The 20618-nt window shown below is 36.7% G+C and overlaps 1 protein-coding gene across 7 annotated transcripts in view; it reads left to right on the top strand.

Annotated features, from left to right (window-relative positions):
• The window catches only part of SMAD2 (SMAD family member 2), an 86592-nt gene that overhangs the window by 29509 nt on the left and 36465 nt on the right, over positions 1-20618 (top strand). For all 7 annotated transcript variants that reach the window (XM_031003676.3, XM_031003679.3, XM_031003677.3 and 4 more), the window contains one exon: positions 4798-5086. In XM_031003676.3, the coding sequence (XP_030859536.1) occupies positions 4851-5086 (236 nt within the window). In that variant the 5' untranslated portion in view covers positions 4798-4850. The remainder of the gene's footprint in view (positions 1-4797; positions 5087-20618) is intronic.

Genomic DNA, 20618 nt, shown 5'->3' with positions numbered 1-20618 from the left:
ATATCTAGGGTAACCACTAAAAGAATGTGTAACAAATGAATACAGAAAAAAATTGGATATAGAATATGTGATAAATTCAGAAGAAGACAAGAAAGAAAATATAAAACAAGCAGACAACTAAATTAGTAATTATGTTACATGGAAATGGCTAAATATTTCAAGTAAATGGCAAAAATCATCAGACTGGACAAATAATAATTACCTAAATATAAGTACCTAGAAAGATTGAGAGAAAATGATGCAAAAGATATACCATCCAAATGCTAACTGAAGGAAATAAGTGTGGCTATACCAATCAGGCAAAGGAGACTTTAATACAATAAACAGTAGTAGAAAAAGAGAACTACATTTTATAGTGTAAGGGGATTGATCCACCAGAGTTATCACAATCCTTTATGTGTACCCAGTAAAATAGCCCAAACATCTATAAACTAAAAATTTTATTTTGGACTAAAAGAAACAGACAAATATGCCATCACAATGGATGCACATATATAGGACATACATACATCACAATTAGCAGGCTTGATCTAATTGTCATACGTAGAACATTGAAACTATTAATGGTGGTATTAACCATCTTTTCCCTTGCACATGGAAATTGTACTAGAATTGACCATAAGCTAGGGCCATGAACAAAGCCTCAGCAAATATCATTGATTTTAATAATTGAATATGTTGTTTGTATTATAGTAAATAAAAATAACTAGAAAATTCCTAGCTGCCTAGAAATAAAACACTATGCTTTTGAATAACATATGACTTAAAAGAAGAGTTTATGATGGCTATTAGAAAATACTTTAAACTGATTGAAAATGAAGGTGAGCTACAATGATCTAGAATGCTGCTGCTGAAATGCTAAGATGAAATTTATAGCCTTAAGTCTATGCATTGGAAAATAAAGCTTTTTTAAGGAGGTAGAAAAGGAATAGGAAATCAAACCTAAAGACAGTAGAAGTAAAGAAATAATGAAGACAAGGGCAGAAATTAGTGAATAGAAAGTAATCTTACATAGAGAAAATTGACAAAGCTAAGAAAAAGTTGGTTCTTTGAAAAGATTAATGTAATTGACCACTTAGCAAAACTGATAAAAGGAGGATGGGGAGGGGGAGAGAGAACATAAATTTAAATAATAGGAATTGAAAAATGTCACATCACTACGGATCCTACAGCCGTTAAATAGAGGCATTTATGAACAGTTTATGGAGAATATGGGATAGGGAGAGTAGGCAGAAATTTTGAGTAGTTAGGGCTGGACCATTCAATATGGGTAGGCAGTACCTTTGTGTAGCTATTGAGCACTTGAAATGTGGCTAGTCCTAGTTGAGTTGTCCTGTAAGTGTAAAGTACTCAACAGATTTTGTAGACTTAGTATGAAAATTTTTTTTATATTGATTGCAGGTTGAAATGATGGCATTTTGGATATATTGGGTTAAATACATCATTAAAATGTTGCCTATTTTCTTTCCCTTTTTAAAATGTCATTAGAGAACTTAAAGTACATATGTAGCTCATATTACATTTTTATAGAGGTTGTTATATTGGCTTTAAGATAGGTACTGTTATCCTTATTTTATAGCTGAGAAAACTGGGGTGTATAGAGGTTGCCATGCAGCTAGTAAGTGGCATCCTTGGGATTTGAACCTGGCCAATTGGCTTCAGAATCTGTTCTCTGAAGCATTACACGTTTATGGGTTCTTAAAGGATATTAAGTCATTTTACTGTTACTTTTTGCAAATATTGAAGGATTTTTAGTAGTAGGGTGACATGCAGTATGCATTTTAGAAAGCTGTTTGCATCAAAGAAGGTAGAAGGTGGTGACTGAAGGACTAGTTAAATGATTTGTAGATTGAGAAAGGAGTTGGAGCTAAATGTGTCATTCTAATCCTATCTAATGGACTAATTTGTCAGGCACAGATAGCTCTGTTGATTGTATAAAGAGCTCAGCCTTTAATGGCTCTTTTTAGGTCTCCAGATTAGCTTCAGATTGTTATGTGCAACACAATACGTTGACACAATTAAGTACTTGTTCTCTGGCATCATGCTGCTTGATATAAATCCTAGTGTTGGCACTTAAAAGTTGTGTTACCATGTTGTGTTGCTATAAATTGTCCTTTGTATTCATGACACCTTTCTCCCTAATCATCCACTTTTTTTCCACATTTGATAACTCCTTTATATGTATTTCTTAGAATTTTTTTTTTCACTGAACTTGGCGCTTTCTGAGTTCTACCATATACCAGCGCTGCGTTCCATTACCACGTGACAGTTTGATCTCTCTGCTAAGCTCCAAACCTTTGTTTCTAGCTGCTTATCGGGCACCTCCTTCTGGAATTTCATAGTCACAGCAAATTTAGTTTGACTAACACAACACTTATGTTCCCCAAATACTTCGTATTTTGGCGAATTGTATTTTCATTCAACTGGTTTTTCAAGCAAGAACCTGTAATTTGTAACTTTTTCTTAATCGACTCTGTTCCTTCTATCTCCTTAATATCTATTCTTTCCTTTTGTGTATTGCAATTCTCTGCTGGTTGATCTCTCTGCCCTTAGAAATTTACCCCTTCTCCATTCCCCACTGCCAATACCTTGCTACAAAGGATTTCTTTTGTCCTACCCGTCCCAGCTCAACAGTGTAGTTTGCAGATGAATAACACAGACTGGATTTGAGAATAAACAGGTAAATACAGGCACAATAGATGGGCAAAAAAAAAAAAAAAAATTGTTGAATGCAAAAAGGAATAAATAAATGGCAAGCTGCCAAGGAAGTGCAAATATTTCCTCAGGAAAATCTTTCCTGACACCTAAGGCAAAATCAGGTGGTGTTTCTTTGTGTACCTGTAATCCCCCTTGCAATTTCTCTTAATTGTCATGTGTATTTTAATCATGGCAGTCTTCTTCGCTAGTCATTGACCATCCTGAGAAGAGGAAATATTTAAAAAAAAAAAATTATTCTTCCATGTGGTGCAAACCAAAATAATGGAATTATGGAGAGGTTAGAGCAGGAATGCAGTTTGTGTACATTGCAAATGAATCTTAGCATATAATCTATGAAAATTAGCCATGTTCTTTGATGGGAAATAAATTTGCATCTTGTGTTAGGATCTTCTTTAACGTTAAAAATATGTGCAAAGTGTGCTTAAAAACTGTTTTTTTCCTTTAAAAATGTTTTATCCAGTTTTTTTTACACACATACACAAAAACATACACAATGGCCATATCATTCAGCCTTTTTCATCTTTTCACCCCCTTTTCTGCATATTGGTGTATTTGCAACCCATATTAATATCCTGGATTTTTGTTTATACACGTATAATCCAGTTACTAGTTGTAACAACGTGGCACATTGCCAGATTACTTAGAATAAAGCTGTCACATTTGACCTTTTCACCAGCAATGTGGAATGATAACAATTTCTTCACATCTTCTCCAGCAGTAGGTATTTTAATTAATTCAATTTTTGCCAGCTAGATTGGGCATGAAATGATGCCTTATTATTATTTTAATTTGTACTTCCTCCTCTACGTTTAAAAACTATTGTCTGATCATTATGATTATTAAGGAATGAACTAATGAAAATGTAAGCATCATTGTCTTCTTAAAGATACACTTTGAAAACTACAATTTCAGTATTTGGGGTGTGTGATGTAAAGACTACAGACCTCTTTACTTTCTAAAAAGGATGCCTTTTGGGAACTTTATTAAATATGGCAAATTGAACACATTCATTTTCCTTTTTCTTATATCTCACTAAAATTGAAGGCAAAGGAAAGAAAAGCGTAAGAGCTAAGATATTAAGAGCTTCTGGAGCGAAACAATTTTTAAACCCCAATTAAAGGATCAGGAATAAAAGTTATGTGGGACTTATCAGTATCAGTAGTGGAGTCTAGAAAATTGAGGGGACAGTGCTTTCTAAATTCTGTGTGAACTGATAAGGAATGACCTACAGGGAATTAAGCAAAAAAAAAAAAATAAAAAAAAATTTCAAGATATACAAAATAAGGAATATTATGCTACTTTTGTACAGCAATAAGGTGGGAATGTGGTTAGTTGTATGTATACATGTTTATATTTGTAAAATGACGCTGAATAGACAAAACAGCTTAATAAAAATGATTCCTGTGGAAGAGAAAAGACAAGGTACAATTCCTTAAATTGGGAGGAGAAACTATCTGACTTTACTCACTATGCAAATTGTTATTTAGATGAAAATGAAAAAAATATGTGTTAAAAAATTTCTCTCAAGGGCAGGCAAAACTGGACTACAGCTTTTCTCCACGGACTCTGTCATGTTTATTTCTTTATTCTTGATTACTTCACACTTGACGCATTTTCCCTTCTTGTAACTGTAGATTTTGCCTCCTATTAGTTATGAAAGTTTAAAACCTGGGGGAGAGTGGGCTTACAAATTTTCAATGTATTTTTGTATAGTCTCTTGAGATTAGAGTGAAGTTCTAAAAAGTAAGAAAACCTTTTGTGAAAATATTTTAATTGACACTACTAAGAGTTTAAAATAGTATTGGTAGTGAAAAATCGTTAAAAGTATCTGATTTTACTTGCAAAATTACTGTATTTTCCCACAGGAGGAGTCCTTATAACATTCTTGTTTTTAGAAGGGTTTGTTTCCATCATTCATTTAAATTCATAAAGATAACATTTTCATGGGTGAAGAAGTCTATTGGGAAAGTCATAATTTGAATTTCTATCTTGCTTTGCAGTTTGCATTCTATGATAAGTTGAAATTATTACTTGATGTTCGAGGTAGTCTCTACATCATCCTTTCAATATTTCTGCTAGGTTCGATACAAGAGGCTGTTTTCCTAGCGTGGCTTGCTGCCTTTGGTAAGAACATGTCGTCCATCTTGCCATTCACGCCGCCAGTTGTGAAGAGACTGCTGGGATGGAAGAAGTCAGCTGGTGGGTCTGGAGGAGCAGGCGGAGGAGAGCAGAATGGGCAGGAAGAAAAGTGGTGTGAGAAAGCAGTGAAAAGTCTGGTGAAGAAGCTAAAGAAAACAGGACGATTAGATGAGCTTGAGAAAGCCATCACCACTCAAAACTGTAATACTAAATGTGTTACCATACCAAGGTAAGTTTTGTTAGATCCCAGGTTTGATCAAATTATGTCAAGGAATCTGAAGGAAAGTTACTGAATTTGTGTTCCTTTCAAGTCGCCTGTAAAAAGTGATGATTGAAATATGACTGTTTTTAACCTTGTATAAATTGTTTTTGCTAGCTGACTTGTTTTATAAATTATTTTCTTGAATAGTGAGAAGGTTTAATCAAGCTAAATAAGATACTTAGATTTATTATCTTCATTGCCTACATTTGTATGTTATCCTCATTTCCGTGATTGAATGATACTTGAATAAAGAATTGAAGCTTTTTCTATCACTAACATAGTAGCAACCTACAGTTTTCTCCTCCTTTAGTCAAAACTTTCATCAGGGATGAAAAGAGGCTGCTCACTTTTTGATGAATTTTATATGGTTTTTCTTTGCGTTGCAGCATTGCTTCCAAGAAAGAATAGTGTGTTAGGTGGCTTCTTAATTGTTGTAGGCATTAGTCAGAACCTGTCTTAAAGACCTGCCTCTTAGGTTAGGAGGACCTGTTACTTTAAAAGTCTGAAGTTTTCTGAGGATAAATTTAATCATTTACAGATAAGTACCACTGTCATAAGTATTGTTTTTTAATAAAGTGACAGGTGTTTTAAAATGTGTTTTACTACTTATGTACATTACAGGTTTTGGGGAGATTGTTAAGAAATGTAAGAATTCTCTAAAATGATAGTTTGCAGTGTCATACCGTGGGCTAGCATATAGCATGTGAAACCATTCTACTTGACTTTGAACTTTGAGAAGTACACTTTTGATGCTTATAGATAACAGATCCCAATAACACCAGTGAAGCCTGTCTAGTTGCAAATACTAACAGTAGAAAGTTTCTTGACTTGTTTGGTAGACCATCCATTTCTTTCCCTTATTTGTTTTATGTATATCTTAAAGGTTGCTTTTTTGGTTTGTTGATTTGTTTTACAAATGCTTATTGAGTGTTTGCTATGTAGAAGGCACTGTTTCTAGACATATGGGGATAACAGTGATTAACAAAACACAAAACTCCTGCCTTCCTAAGGGATAGAAATACACAATAAACAAGTAAACAAATTAATTATAATTTGATATGGTAATGAGTGCAAAGAAGACAACCAAATGCAGTGATATGATAGAATGAAGAATTAAAAAGCTGCTTTGGGTCGGATTGTGATGCTTGCGTGGAGCTTCGAGAAGCAGCAACCAACTGAGGGAAGAGTCTTCTAGGCAGAGGGAAGAGCCAGAGTGAAGACACTGAGGTGAGCTTCTTGTATTAGAATATTTAAAAGGAGCCCAGTGTAGATGGAGGACAAGACTTGCCCAAAGCTTATAGAGGGCATCCTAGGGTGTGGTGAGAGTTTGAATGTTAGTCTGAATATAACAGGATGCAAGTAAGTTTATTGTGATGGATTTTAAAGAGGATCTTACGTATTTTTACAAAGATTTTTCTGGCTGCGGGAGAGTGGTATGTGTGTAGTAGGGTAGATGGAAGCAGGAAAATTAGGAGGCTGTGAGGAATCTAAATGCAAGATGATAGAGGCTGGACTGGCGTGGTGGCTGTGCTAGCACACGAAGTAAACAGATTTGGCATGGGTTTTAGAAGTGGAACTGAGGACTTCTGGTGAATGGGCTGAGAAGTCAAGCTATATTTCATTCTTCATTGTGTAGTGCTTGGGATTTCAGTTAGGTAACCATTTATCATATGCCCACTATGTGCCTGGTGTGCTCTTCCTCACTGGAGTTAAGATACAGTGTTTGCTCTTAAACTACTTACTTCCTAGTAAGGGAGATAAACTTAGAAAAAGATGGTTTCATAAGGCTTGGTAGATGTTATAAAAGAAGTATGCTTGGGGCTATATCCAGAAGAGCCTTGTGGAAAGTTTCCTTCTGGAGGAATACTGGTGATTTTGAGTTGAGCGGGGTAAAGGAGGAATTAGGAGAAGCCTGTTTCATCACATGTAGTGCGGTGGTGTGGAGATTGGGAGGTGGGGGAGGATTGGTGAAGCGTTCCAAACAAGTTGGGTATCCTTAGAGTATAAAGTAAGGGGTGGCAAATGGCCGTAGTGTGTATAGGTAGTAAGGAGTCACTGCATGCTGTGCCAGTGTTCACACTTAACCTGAGGGTGACGGGTGAGGTTGGGGCCATTTAAGTGCCGTAGGGTCTGAAGGCTCAGAAGTCAGATTAATTTCAAGTGCAACGTGGGTTGCAGCGAGAAAACTTGAGGCTGTCAAGAATGGAGGCCGGGAGACTGGTATCACTTGATTGAAGGGAGCTGTGTGATACAGCAGAGATAGAGCCATGTTTTTGCACAACTTCAACAAGGCTCAAGTTGCCATTGCAGTGAGGTTATCCACAGAGCAGAGCCTGAGAGAGTCTAATCTTTTAGGGAGGTACAGCAGTACTAAAATTGGCCATTGCTGGTATTTAACCTGTGGAGGAGGTCACCTTAGTCATAGCTCTTTTCCTTATTTCCCATTCTTTTTACAGCCTCTTTTGGAGATAGAGATCTCTGAGAGCTCATATTCTGGAGCTGCTTCATCATTAAAAACATTTTTTTCTGCCCTCTCACCTGATTAATGAAGCTGAAGTGATAATTGTCCATTATCTTGTTTTTCACTATTGAAGTTTCCTTGAAGCGTAGAAATTTGCCTAATTTGGTGGTTTTTTTAGATGTTGCAAAAATGGAGATTTGTTATTATTGATCATGGTCTATCAAAAAAATTTTAACTTTTTACACACTGTAGCTTAGTGCCATATATTTTATAAAGCTTGTTTTTAGTAGTAGAACAATTAAATTGTGTCAGGTTATTAGTCATTTCTTAACAACTAAATATTCTTAAATGTAAGAAATTTAGTTGGAATTCAGGGAACTCATTTATATGTAGAGTGTAAAAGATGGGAAGTGGGATGGAAAAGATTTGTTATGGCTAAATCCAAACCTTAGCTTAAACAGAATTATTCAAAATGTGATACACAATGGATTTGTAAGCACGTTTACTCAGAATTTCAAGTAAAATGTTAGTAAAGTGCCTTTATGGTTTTATAAGCCAAAAAATACAACTAAGTTCAGCTGATGAAGAATGGGAAACAAATTGCTTAATTTTAAGAAATGGCAAATGTTTTCTGTTGAAATGTTTACTGAACAGTTCCTCCTCTCTACTCTCAGCCCCTTAATATTAGAGTGGGGTTAAAGTTAGGGCAGAAACATAGTCCTGGCTTTGTGTCCTTCCCACTCCCCTCATCTCATTACTCTTGTTGCCTCTGGCAGTTTAAAAGCTGTAGTTGTAGATACGTCACTGTTGCTCCCTTCCCACCATTTTCTGTGGTGACACAGAGTAATTTATAGGTAGAGCTTAACCTCAATAAAAGCTGCAGTGAGCTAAATAATAAAAAATTTCAGGAAGCTTTTTCATCTCAAACATTTTTGAGTCCGAGGGATGGGAGACAACTTGGTCGTGAAATCAGAATGGCAATTGATATTTAGGTAAAGAATCAGACATAAGGAAAAAGCTTTCAATATATTATTATCCACAGTAAAGCAAAATTGAAATTGCAGTGGGGATGGAGGTCTGTAAAGTTAAAAGTAAGGACTATGGGGTCTAAAATGGCTATTTTATAATATTGATTATACATAAATGTATAGGAATGCAAAGTTTATTTTCATAAGCATAAATTAAAAGGACTTTCCTAAGGTGGTACTCTCACCATGTAATCACATTTTTGATCTTTCATCCCAAGAAAATAATCAGAATATTGTCAAAGATTCCTGATGTTTGTTTCAGTATCATTTTTTCTTTTTTTCCACCAGTCCATTGGAATCTGTATTGTTTTTAATATGAATTAGAAAAAACCCACTCCTAACCTTTAGTTTCTTTAATAACGAACACTTAAGCTTATTTTATACAATTAAACAAGAATAGCGAAAGAAAAGTTTATGCCAGTCTTTATAAACATAGATGCAAAAGTCATAAATAAAATATCAGAAACTAGAATTCAGTGGTTTATTAAAAACAAAACCACAAAAACATAACTAGGCATGGTGGCTCACGCCTGTAATCCTAGCACTTTGGGAGGCCAAGGCAGGCAGATCACCTGAGGTCAGGAGTTTGAGACTAGCCTGGCCAGCATGGTGAAACCCGGTCTCTACTGAAAATACAAAAACTAGCTGGGTGTGGTGGCATGTGCCTGTAATCCCAGCTACTCGGGAGACTGAGGCAGGAGAATTGCTTGAACCCAGGAGGCACAGGTTGCGGTGAGCCCAGATTGAGCCACTGCGCTGCAGCTTGGGCGATGAGCAAAATTCTGTCTCAAAAAAAAAAAAAAAAATGTCTAGGTAATGTTTATTGTCATTCAAGGATGACTCAACTACAGGAAATCTATTAGTATAAGATACCACATAATCATATTTAAGAAGCACTTTATGATCATCATGGATCCAGAAAGGGCTTTCTATAAAATTTGCTATTCATATTAACAAATTAGAAATAAGAGTTTTCTTAGCTTGATAAAGCATACTTCTAAAAATGTTAACACTTAATTATGAAACTTTTAGAGATTAATTGACCAAATTTTTAGTAATGAGTATGGGTGACCCAGAAAAGTCCTGTATTTTTTTTCTAGTATTTATATATAAAAGTATATCACTTTTATAGTCAGCACAATTAAATGTTTAAATAGGACTTTTGGGCAATTTAATTCGTGTCTATTTATGACAAGACTATTCTTGTCTTTTTTCTTTGAAGTCAGTTTTTTCTGTTAAAAGGCAATTCTATTTTTTTTAGCATTCTGATATTTGTATGTTTATGACTGTTTTTGCCTTCAAAAAGTATATTTCTAGCCAGACATGGTAGCATTCACCTGTAGTCCCAGCTGCTTGGGAGGTTGAGGCAGGAGGGTCACTTGAGCCCAGAAATTCCAGGCTAGTGTGCAGTGATCACATCTGTGAACAGCCACTGCACTCCATACTAGGCAACATAGTGAGAGTCTGTCCCTTTAAAAAAAAAAAAAAAAAAGTTACTTAAAAACATAAAGTAGCATGTACATAACTGAAAAATCAACCATGATTATACGGTGGAAAAATCAGTCTCCCTCCCACCCCTGTTTTTTTGTCACCCAGTTTTCCTCTGTAGTGAACGTTGTATTACTAGTGCCTCATGTGTCCTTCCAGGATGTTTCTTTTTAATGATGCCATTAACATTTGGATTTTGTTTTGCCTCTTAGAAACGAGACAGAGTTTCGCTCTTACTGCCCAGGCTGCAGTGCAGTGGCGGGATCTCGGCTCACTGCAACTTCCGCCTCCCAGGTTCAAGCGATTCTTCTGCCTCAGCCTCCCAAGTAGCTGGGATTATAGGCATGCACCACCATGCCTGTCTAATTTTGTATTTTTTAGTAGAGACAGGGTTTCTCCACGTTGGTCAGGCTGGTTTCGAACTCCTGACCTCAGGTGACCCGCCCGCCTCGGCCTCCCAAAGTGCTGGGATTACAGGCATGAGCCACCATGCCCGGCCACCTCTTACAGACTTTTAAACATCAGAGTAATTAGTAACTTTATGCAGACTGTCTTGGAATAGAGCAGTTGTCATTAAAAAAACTGTCATCTCTTATTTCTAACCTCATGTTCATACCCTTTTGCTTCTCTAGGTAACCAGGAATAGCTAAAGAGAAGTCTTTTTGAACCCAAACTGTAGTATTCTTCCATTCTTAAGCGAGTGCTTTTTCATAATAGGATAATTCTTTCTTCTCATTCATACATAGGCATGTGCGTGTGTCTGTCTGTATCGTAATATGTATGAAACACTATGGTGGAGGGAACTCTGAATTTCAAGTTTGATAACCTGTTTTTGTGTCAGCTTCTTTAGTATTGATGAATGTAGATCCTAGGGAATATGACTGTACTTTTTTTTACTGTTCACAGCTGTGAAAGGCAGTAATGCTATCTGAGTACTTTCACAGTATGACTTTTGGGTCCATTGAAATAATGTAAATGAGCTTCATAAGCTATAAAACATTATAGCTAGGAATATGATTTATTGGAAATATTCAGATATTCTAGGTCTTCGTTCTCTATTTTTGTTTTTCAAGAGAACTCGCATTAAATTGTAGACATTAAAATGTATTGTCTCTGCTTAGAAAAAGTTTTTGCCAGGCAACATTGCATGATGTATAATTTAGTTTATTAAATGTATAAAATTTGTGGATAAAGTCAGAACAATAAAACTTTATAAATATGAATTAGAACTTTGAGGTTATGGGGAATAGGGACCTTTTATCAGCCTTAGTATCCAGTTTGTCATATACAGTTTATAAATGTGAAAGCACTTGTGATGAGATCAAGTATCACGTGAAACACACTTTGGAAGGCACTTTGCTAAACCCTGGACCTTATCTGGTGCCTACATTTACAGTTAGGTATTTTGAGGGGGCTCCTGCTCCAGGACCTGGTATTCAAAGTCCCTTGTGTATATGGTATATTCTTGCATGGGGTATTTTTATCACTTACCTTATCAGGGAAAATACCTACCTGCCCTAGGACCTTTGTCCCTTTATAAAAATTACTGAAATTATACCCAAATTAATCAATTTCTGTAATTTTGTCATGTAACACCTGATGCAATGAACAGTATACCCTGTTTTCTTGTCCTGTTAGTTTAACATATTAGCTTCAGGAAAGAGTCAACCTAGCTAAAATAGGCATTTAAAAAATTACAGTAATCTTTTGTTTTCCCAACATCCTTGGTCTGTTTCCAGTCTTTTTTTTTTTTTTGAGACGGAGTCTCACTCTGTCACCCAGGCTGGAGTGCAGTGGCGTGATGTCGGCTCACTGCAAGCTCTGCCTCCCGGATTCACGCCATTCTCCTGCCTCAGCCTCCTGAGTAGCTGGGACTACAGGCACCTGCCACCATGCCTGGCCAATTTTTTGTATTTTTAGTAGAGACGGAGTTTCACCGTGTTAGCCAGGATGGTTTCGATCTCCTGACCTCGTGATCTGCCCACCTCGGCCTCCCAAAGTGCTGGGATTACAGGTGTGAGCCACGGCGCCCGGCTGTTTCCAGCCTTACCTGGAACCATTCTAGGCTACCCAGGCCTTTTTTTTTTTTTTTTTTAAAGTATTTACCATCCAGCCCAAAATGTCATACCCAGGACATTCTTATGTGACTACATTCTGGGGAAAAACCGTACTGTTTACTCCTTCCCCTTCCTGTCTTGTAGTAGAATCCTTCCAGGCCTGTGTGGTCCTCACTGGCAATATAAGTAAATGTATCACTATCCAAAGTGCCTGAGATAGACAATACCCACACATGGACTATGGAGAGAGGTGAGATAATAGTAAAACAGCAGTTTAGGATATCTTGCTTTAAATCTTCTGTTGTACTTGGGCTAAAATCAGAACGTCTCTTACAGTTCTGTTGTTTTCATTTCCTTTTTTTTCTTTTTCTCTTTTTCAATTTAGATATTTTCTATTGATCTACTTTTGAGTTTACTGGTCCTGTTTTTGTGCTGTATTCAGTCTGTTAAGCCTACGTAAGTTCTTAATTTCAAATATATCCTTCAGTTATAGTATGTTCCTTTGATATTATAGATCCCAAATCTGTTGAAATTCTCCATTTTGTCTATTTCCTTAATATATTTATAATAGTTACTTTAAAGTCTTCTGTGTGGCAGTTCTAATGTCTGGATCATCTGTTGGTCTGCTTCTGTTATTGTCCATTCTTTTCTTTCTCAAATTTTCCTGCATTTTCATGTCATACAACTTTTATTGTATGCCATATGTTTTGTACATTATGTAAAATTCACTCATAAAGATCTTGCAAATAATGCTCTCCCCAGAGTATTTGACCTTTCCTACCTTTACCAGGTAGATAGAGAGAAGCTAACCTTAATCTAATTAGCGATTGAGCTGGGTGGGGCTAGACTGCCATTTTAATTTGGTTTAGTCTGCCACTGGATTATACCTTTCCTGCAAACAAAGCGCTCCAGGGATTTTGATTGAAAGCTTGTTAGACTGTCACCTAACCCCTGAAACACTGGGAGATTCACTTCTACTTTTTCGAAGTATTAGGTGACTTTGAAAGTATGAGCTCTTTAGCCTCAGCTTTAAGATCTGATAAGCGTCTTGAGGAGGAATACTCATGTGACTGTCAAAAGTTCTACTGTTTTATTCCTCAGAGCTTCTTTTCTCAGACCAAACCTTTAGCCTGCACCTAGAACCTACACGTGACTCCAGGGGAGGAAGTGATAGGCATTTGTCAGTTCACCTAGAAAGCTGCTTTGCTACAGTTTTAGTTCATCTGGATCTCATTAGTTTGATAGCTCTCCATTGTCTTTTGAGCAAGTTTTTTTTTTTTTTCCCTTTTTTCCCCTCTAGTAAGAACATTGGACTGCTGTGACCTGCTTATATTTTACCTGGAGTTGGAACTGTAGCAGAATGTTATAGTAGGAAATGTTCTGGTATTTACCAAATCTGGTATTTACCCCAAATCTGAGAACAGTAGATTGCCAATAACCTGCATTCAAAATTGAGGTGCTATAGTGTTCATGCAGAACTTGCAGAAAAGACACCCTGAGTCAAGCATTGCTACAGTTAAAACCTGTTACTCACCTGTAGGCTGTATAAAGATCGTGAGTTCAGGAGAAGGACCCCATAGTGAAAAGATTTTTGGCGAGAGTAGTATATGTTAAGGTATTTCTCCCTTTTGTTAATCCAATTTGAAGGACTTGACGAGAACTTCTCAGTTTGACGTGTCTGCTGAGGTTTGAGAGATAAATAGACTGGTACTTGACTTCTATCTGAAAAAGCCTAAAAAGTGAGATAAAGTCTGGAGCTGCCCCTGTATCGGTAGAATGAAGAAAGGGCACAATGGGAGTGGGCCAGCACTTTGTCAGAGTTTGATGGGTCAAAGGTGGAAGAATTACCCCCATGGACAAAGTAGACGTTAGTAAGACATAATAGTTGAAGTTGGCTTACCTTGAAAGGATCAAGAGGCCATACTTGGTTGAAGGGTCACAGTGATCCAAGCAGACAAGCCTAAGAAGTTCCTGCATCAGGAACTAACTATAGGTGAGAGTCTGCATTTGGACTTCCAACCTCCACAGGACTCCATCACACATTACTGTCACATCAGATTACAGTCCAGCCAGCCACTTAAGATCGTGCCCCTTTTCTCTCAGACTCCCTCTTCCTGCTATTTCAGAAGCGGGAGGGGCCTTAAAAATAATAGCTGGAGAGTACTGGAAGAGGTAGCATGAAAAGAATTAATGAGATAGTAAGATTTTGGCTTTGCTGTGGCTGGATTTTTAATTTCTGAAGGCATTTATTGTTAATACAAATATCTGGATATGACTAGGAAGTGTTGAAATCTTTTTGGGATTTTGTGCAGACAGGATAAAAGCAGCTTGGGAAGAGCTTGTTGGAGAGCAATGACTAGAGTGGTGGTGGAAGGGAGCTCACTAAGTCTAGTTTGTTTCATGAGCTGTCTGTATCCTCTTTTTGAAAACTGAGAATTCCAAATTTAGTGGTTGCTGGGGACAGGAAGAATATGTGGGGAGAAAAGAGGGATGTTACGTGTGTCTGCGTGAAATACATGCCATTCTAACAAAAGCCTTTTTCTTTTTTTTTTTTTTTTGCATATAATCATGATACTGGTTAAATTAGCCAGTGATGCTTTATTTTAAAAGAAATGTTACAACTACAGTTTTCTTCTATTATCATCATCGTTTTCCTTGAAGCGCGGTAGGTTAGTCTTTACTCTCAAAATCCAACTTTTAACTCTGACTTTGGGTTATGATGGGAAGTGCTATGAAATGGTCTTGGTGCTCTTATGAAACTGTGATCACTAATAATACTTAAATTAGAACTGAAATATATAAGGAGACTTCTCACTAACTCCTGCACCCCAGCCTTTTGTCTTTTAGAACTTTGCTTATCTTTATGGTCAGATAGATAGATAGATAGATAGATAGATAGATAGATAGATAGATAGATAGATGTAGATATAGTTTCTCTGAAATTTGCTAGGACAACGGGGTTTGGGGGCAATGAAAGAAGGTTTTATATTTATGTTTAGGATGATAGGGACATTGAGAGATACTGAACTGAACACAAATTTATAATGAAGTTAAGTAATTTAAAAGGGTTTTCCTGTAATTTTTATATGATGCCTTATATAATTTGCATCCACAGGTATAAAACATTAATCTATGTGCTTAAACATTTGCCTAAACATTTTAACATGTTATCTAAACATAACCTCTATGCGTAAAAGCAGTTTATCACATTCAGAGTGCTATACAGATTTGAGTTGATTTTTATTTTGTGGGATGCTAATTGTCAAAAATTGTCAGATTATAAAAACTTTTACAATCAAAGTCAAGCATTATAAAACTGTGTAACTTAAAAAGTTGAATTTCATGGAATCACATTCTGTATTGCAATCATTGTTTTATGGTTGATGTAAAGTCATCCGTTGGTATCCTTGGGATACCCCATATCTCCAAAATCTGGAGACGCTCAACTCCCTTATATAAAATGGCATAGTATTCGCATATAACCTATGTACATCCCCCACCATGTACTTTGTTTTGGAGGCAGTGGGGAGACAGCGTCTGGCTCTGTCGTCCAGGCTGGAGTGCAGTAGTGCAGTCTTGGCTTACTGCAACCTCTGCTTCCTGGGCTCCGGTGATCCTCCCACCTCAGCCTCTTGAATACCTGGGATTACAATTGTGTGCCACCATGCTAGGCTAATTTTTGTATTTTTGGTAGAGACAGGGTTTCATCATGTTGCCTAGTCTGATCTCAAACTCCTGGGCTCAAGCGATCTGCCTGCCTCAGCCTCCCAAAGTGCTGGGATTACAAGCGTGAGTCACCATGCCCAGCCTGTATTCTTCATTGTTGTATTGTTATTTTATCTAGTTTTTCCTAGCCATGGATGTGGAGCCCACAGATACAGAGACCAACCATGTATTCCAGATTTTATGCACTTATTTTAAGATTAGAATAACATGTACTTATATTTTATATTTATTTTGTCATTTATGTTACTATTTTTCTTTTTAATTGTTAAAAACAGTATATATTGGCCAGACACGGTGGCTCATGCCTGTAATCCCAGCACTTTGGGAGGCTGAGGCAGGTGGATCACTTGAGGTCATGAGTTCGAGACCAGCCTGGCCAACATAGTGAAATCCTGTGTCTATTAAACATATAAAAATTAGCTGGGCCAAGTGGCATAATTCCAGCTATCTGAGAGGCTGAGGCATGAGAATTGCTTGAACCCAGGAGGCGGAGGTTGCAGTGAGCCAAGATTGTGCCACTGCACTCCAGCCTGGGTGACAGAGAGAGACTGTCTTGGGGGGGGGGAGGGTACATATATGTATATATATGTGTATATATATATCTGTATATATATGTATATATATGTGTATATATATATCTGTATATATATGTATATATATGTGTGTGTATATATATATATGATTAAATCTAGAAAATCGATAAGCTATGTTATTAAAGTAAATGTACCTGAACCTTTTCAGTGTTAGCTTTTGTTTTTTTTAAGTAAAAAGTTTGTATTTGGAAGGGCTTGAAATACTTCAACCATTTTTAGAATTGATATTTAAATCTTTTCAGTAGTAGAGACTATTTTGTGTGTGGGAGATACTTTGTTTTTTCAGGGGCAGCAGAAATATCAAACGGTATCTCAGAGTAGAGTTTTTAATACAGCATTTGGAGGTGGAGGTGGAAAATATTGAGAAAGTTTTTTTCAATCATCACCTGGTCCTTCTTCTAAGAAAGGCTATACTATATCAAAGATGAGTAGAAGTGTCAATTTTATTCTTATAGGACTGTGTGACTTACAGGAGTGTGATTATGGAAGTTCTGTTGTCTCCGCCTGTTTTTTATTTAGTTATTAATATTTGGAAACCTAAGCTGCTTATTTTAATTTGGAAGGGGCTTTCTCAATTTACTTGTCGAAAGAAGTTTTCTTTCCTGAGAAAATGTCTCTTACAGTGAAATCTTCAGTTTTTATAATTAAACATGTTGTGTAAATGTTTTACATACCTGGGATATTATACCAGTTTTATTGTTTTAGCTTTGATATGCTATGTTTATATTACTTGTTTCTTTTTAGTAACTATATATGGGGCAGAATAATGTTAATAATTAAAAATGTGGCCTCTGTCTCTTCCACTTGCTGGCTGTAGGACCTTAGACGTGTTACTTTGTGTTTCCATTACCTCATTTGTCAAATGGGGACAACAGTGCCTGATTCATGGCACTGTTGAAGGATTAAGCGGTTTAATATGTGTAAGAGCTTGGTACATAGTTGGTGCTTAATAAGTGTGAACTATATGTGGGATGGGATTTTATATATAAAATTTGATTTTGATGTGAAACTGATGATGTCACCTATATTACATGCACCAAGAGGGCATGAAAAGGTTTATTACTCACATAATGATGCTGTCTGAGTAGAGCATGGCAGGCTTCCAAGTTGGTCCAAAAATGACTTGAGAGAGCAGTGATAGGAGACTGGCTTGGGGTTTTATGGTGATGAGGGAATGGGGCTGTGGGCTGGTTTTTACACTGTACATGTACTGAGACTTGCCTGGTTTGAAATTTCTCTAATATCAACAGGTGGAGCACCTGGGCTTTCTTACCAGCTTGCCTAGATTCGAGGCAGAAGGGGAAGAGGAAATGGTGGGGCTTGAAACCTATCAGCAGTCAAATATCAGAAATGGAGTTGGATTTCTTATTCAACACAAACAGAATAAATAAAAAGAAAACCACACTTAGATATATCATGGTCAAACTCATGAAAGAGGGAATCTTAAAGCAGCTGGTGAAAAATGGCATGCAGCATACAAATGACAGGTGATCAGCAACAGAGAAGATTGTAAAGTGATATCTCTAAATCACCAACATCAGGGAGTCATAACAATACATTGTATCTGCTTAATAAAGGAACTTAAAAATACATGCAGCAAAACTGGGTAGAATTAATGGGACAGAATCACAAATCCACAATTGGAGAGTTCAATTAGAACAAAAAAATCAGTAAAGACATAGAAGTTTTAAGTTACATTATTAACTACCTACATGATATTTATAGAATACTAAACCCAACATGAGTAGAAATACAAGCGTTTCAAGTGTTCATGGTAACTTCACCAGGAAAGACTGTTTACAGGGCACAAGTCTCAATCAATTTTAAAAGATTGAAATCCAAAGTATGTTCTCTGTCACCAATAGAATAAGAAATTAATACCAATAAGACATCTGTTAAGAATTGGAAATTAAACCTTAAAATTCTGACTTATGGGTTATTCAGGGGAAAAATGAGGTAAAATATATTTCAAACCAAATTATAATGAAAATACAGCATATCACATATGTGGGATGTAGCTGAAAGAGTGCCTAATGGAAAATTTTATAGTTTTAAATAATCTGCTAGGAAAGAAAGTTACCTAAAAAGATAAAATAGAAAGTAAGTAGAAAGAAGAAATAATAAAATTAAGAGTAGAAATCAGAAAGCCAAAAGCGAGTTCTTTGGAGAGATAAACGCTTGTTAGACTGATCAAGAAAAGACAGAGAGCCGACAATCACAAATGACCTATATTGGTACTGAAAGAGGGATTGTCATGGTAGGTCCTACAGACAGTAAAAAGATTATAAGCAAATATTATAAACAATTTTATGCCATTAAATTTGATGACTAACTGTCATGATGAAATTTAGGTTACCCCCAGCTGATGCATGAAGAAATACAAGATCTGGGTAGCCCTATAACAATGAAAGAAGTTGACTTCATAATCAAAAGCTTTCCCGCAAAGGAAACTTCAGGCCCACATGGTTTTACTGGTAAATTTAAGCATTTGTGCAACAAATATCACCAATCTTATAGACAAAATAAACTCAGAAAAATGTTGTTTTATGAGGCTCACATAACCCTGAAACCAAAACCTGACAAAGATGCAACTAAAAGAAAAGTTAAAGATTAATATATCACTAACATACGTGAGAAAAGAATACATCGTAATTGAGTTCTATTCCAACAAGGTTAGTTTATAACTTTCAAAAAGTAATCAGTGTAAGCCAGCCGCAGCGGCTCATACCTGTAATCCCAGCACTTTGGGAGGCCAAGGCAGGAGGATTGCTTAAGCCTAGGAGTTCAAGACCAGCCTGGTCAACAAAGCAAGACCCCATTTCTATAGACAGATAAAATTACCCACCCAGGCACGGTGGCATGCCCCTGTGGTTTCAGCTACTCAGAGGCTGAGGCAGGAGGATCACTCGAGCCCAGGGGTTCAAGGCCGAAGTGAGCTATGATTGCACCAGTGCACTCCAGCCTGCATGAGACATTGGGACCTTGTCCCCCACCCCCGAAAAAAGAAAAATTAATCAGGTCAGATGCGATGGCTTGTGCCTCTAATCCCAACACTTTGGGAGGCCAACGCAGGAGGATTGCTTGAGAGTTAAGGAGTTTGAAACCAGCCTAGGCAACATAAGACTCTGTCTCCACAGAAAAAAAAAAAAAAAAAAAAGCCAAGCGTGGTAGTACATTCCTGTGGTTTCAGTTATTTGGAAGGCTGAGGTGGGAGGGTTACTTGGGCCCGGGAAGTTGAACCTGCAGTGAGCAGTGATCACGCCACCACACTCCAGTTTGGGTGACAGAGCAAGACCCTGTCGGGCAAAAAAAGCAAACAAACAAACAAAAAAACTATGTAATTTACTGCATTAACCAAGGAGGAAAACTATAAGATCACCTCACTTGGTCAAAAGCGTTTGACAAAATTCATCCTCCGTTCATGATAAGCATTCCCAGCAAATGAGAAACAAAGAGACTTTCTCAGTCTGATAAAAGGTATTTAAGAAACACCAACAGCTAAGGATATAGTTAATCATGAAATACTGTGTTTTCCCTCAAGAACAAGACAGGGATGTCTACTCTTGTGTCCTTATTATTTTAATAGAAGACCTAGCAAGTGTAGTGAGTCAGGAAAACAAAATATAAAAGGGTTAAAGATCTGAAGGAATGTTTCAAAATTCTGTTTGTAGATGACATGCTTATTTATGTAGGAAATCCTAAAGAATCTATAAATATAGCCACTAAAACAAATGAGTAAATTTAGCAAGGCTGCACTTTATAGATTCAGTGTCTAAAAATCAATTGTATTTTTGTAAATACTAGCAGCAGACAAATAGGGGTGTTAAGAAAATTCATGAATAGTAGCATCAGTACTAAAATACTTAGGAATACATTAAACACACACACAATGACCTCTGCTTAAAATGCTGAAACCTTGCTGAGAGAAGTTAAACAAATGAAGAGGGAGTTGTGATTCTCATATGGCCAGGTATGCTCTTACCAGACTGACACTCCCTCAATAACAAACTGCACAAAATTCTAAAAATAACATGAAGTACTGGAGAATAAACAAAAATAGGCATGTTTTAGAGGGGATTGACACTCGGAAGAAGGAAATGGCATAGGCGAATTTTCTGTTTTACAGCTTTTGTCCATGCAAAGTGT

Source organism: Gorilla gorilla, chromosome 17 (assembly GCF_029281585.2).
Source record: "Gorilla gorilla gorilla isolate KB3781 chromosome 17, NHGRI_mGorGor1-v2.1_pri, whole genome shotgun sequence".
NCBI classification, from domain to species: Eukaryota; Metazoa; Chordata; class Mammalia; order Primates; family Hominidae; genus Gorilla; species Gorilla gorilla.
The sequence above is the reverse complement of the archived record's forward strand: the minus strand, read 5'-3'. Positions and strand labels throughout refer to the sequence as shown.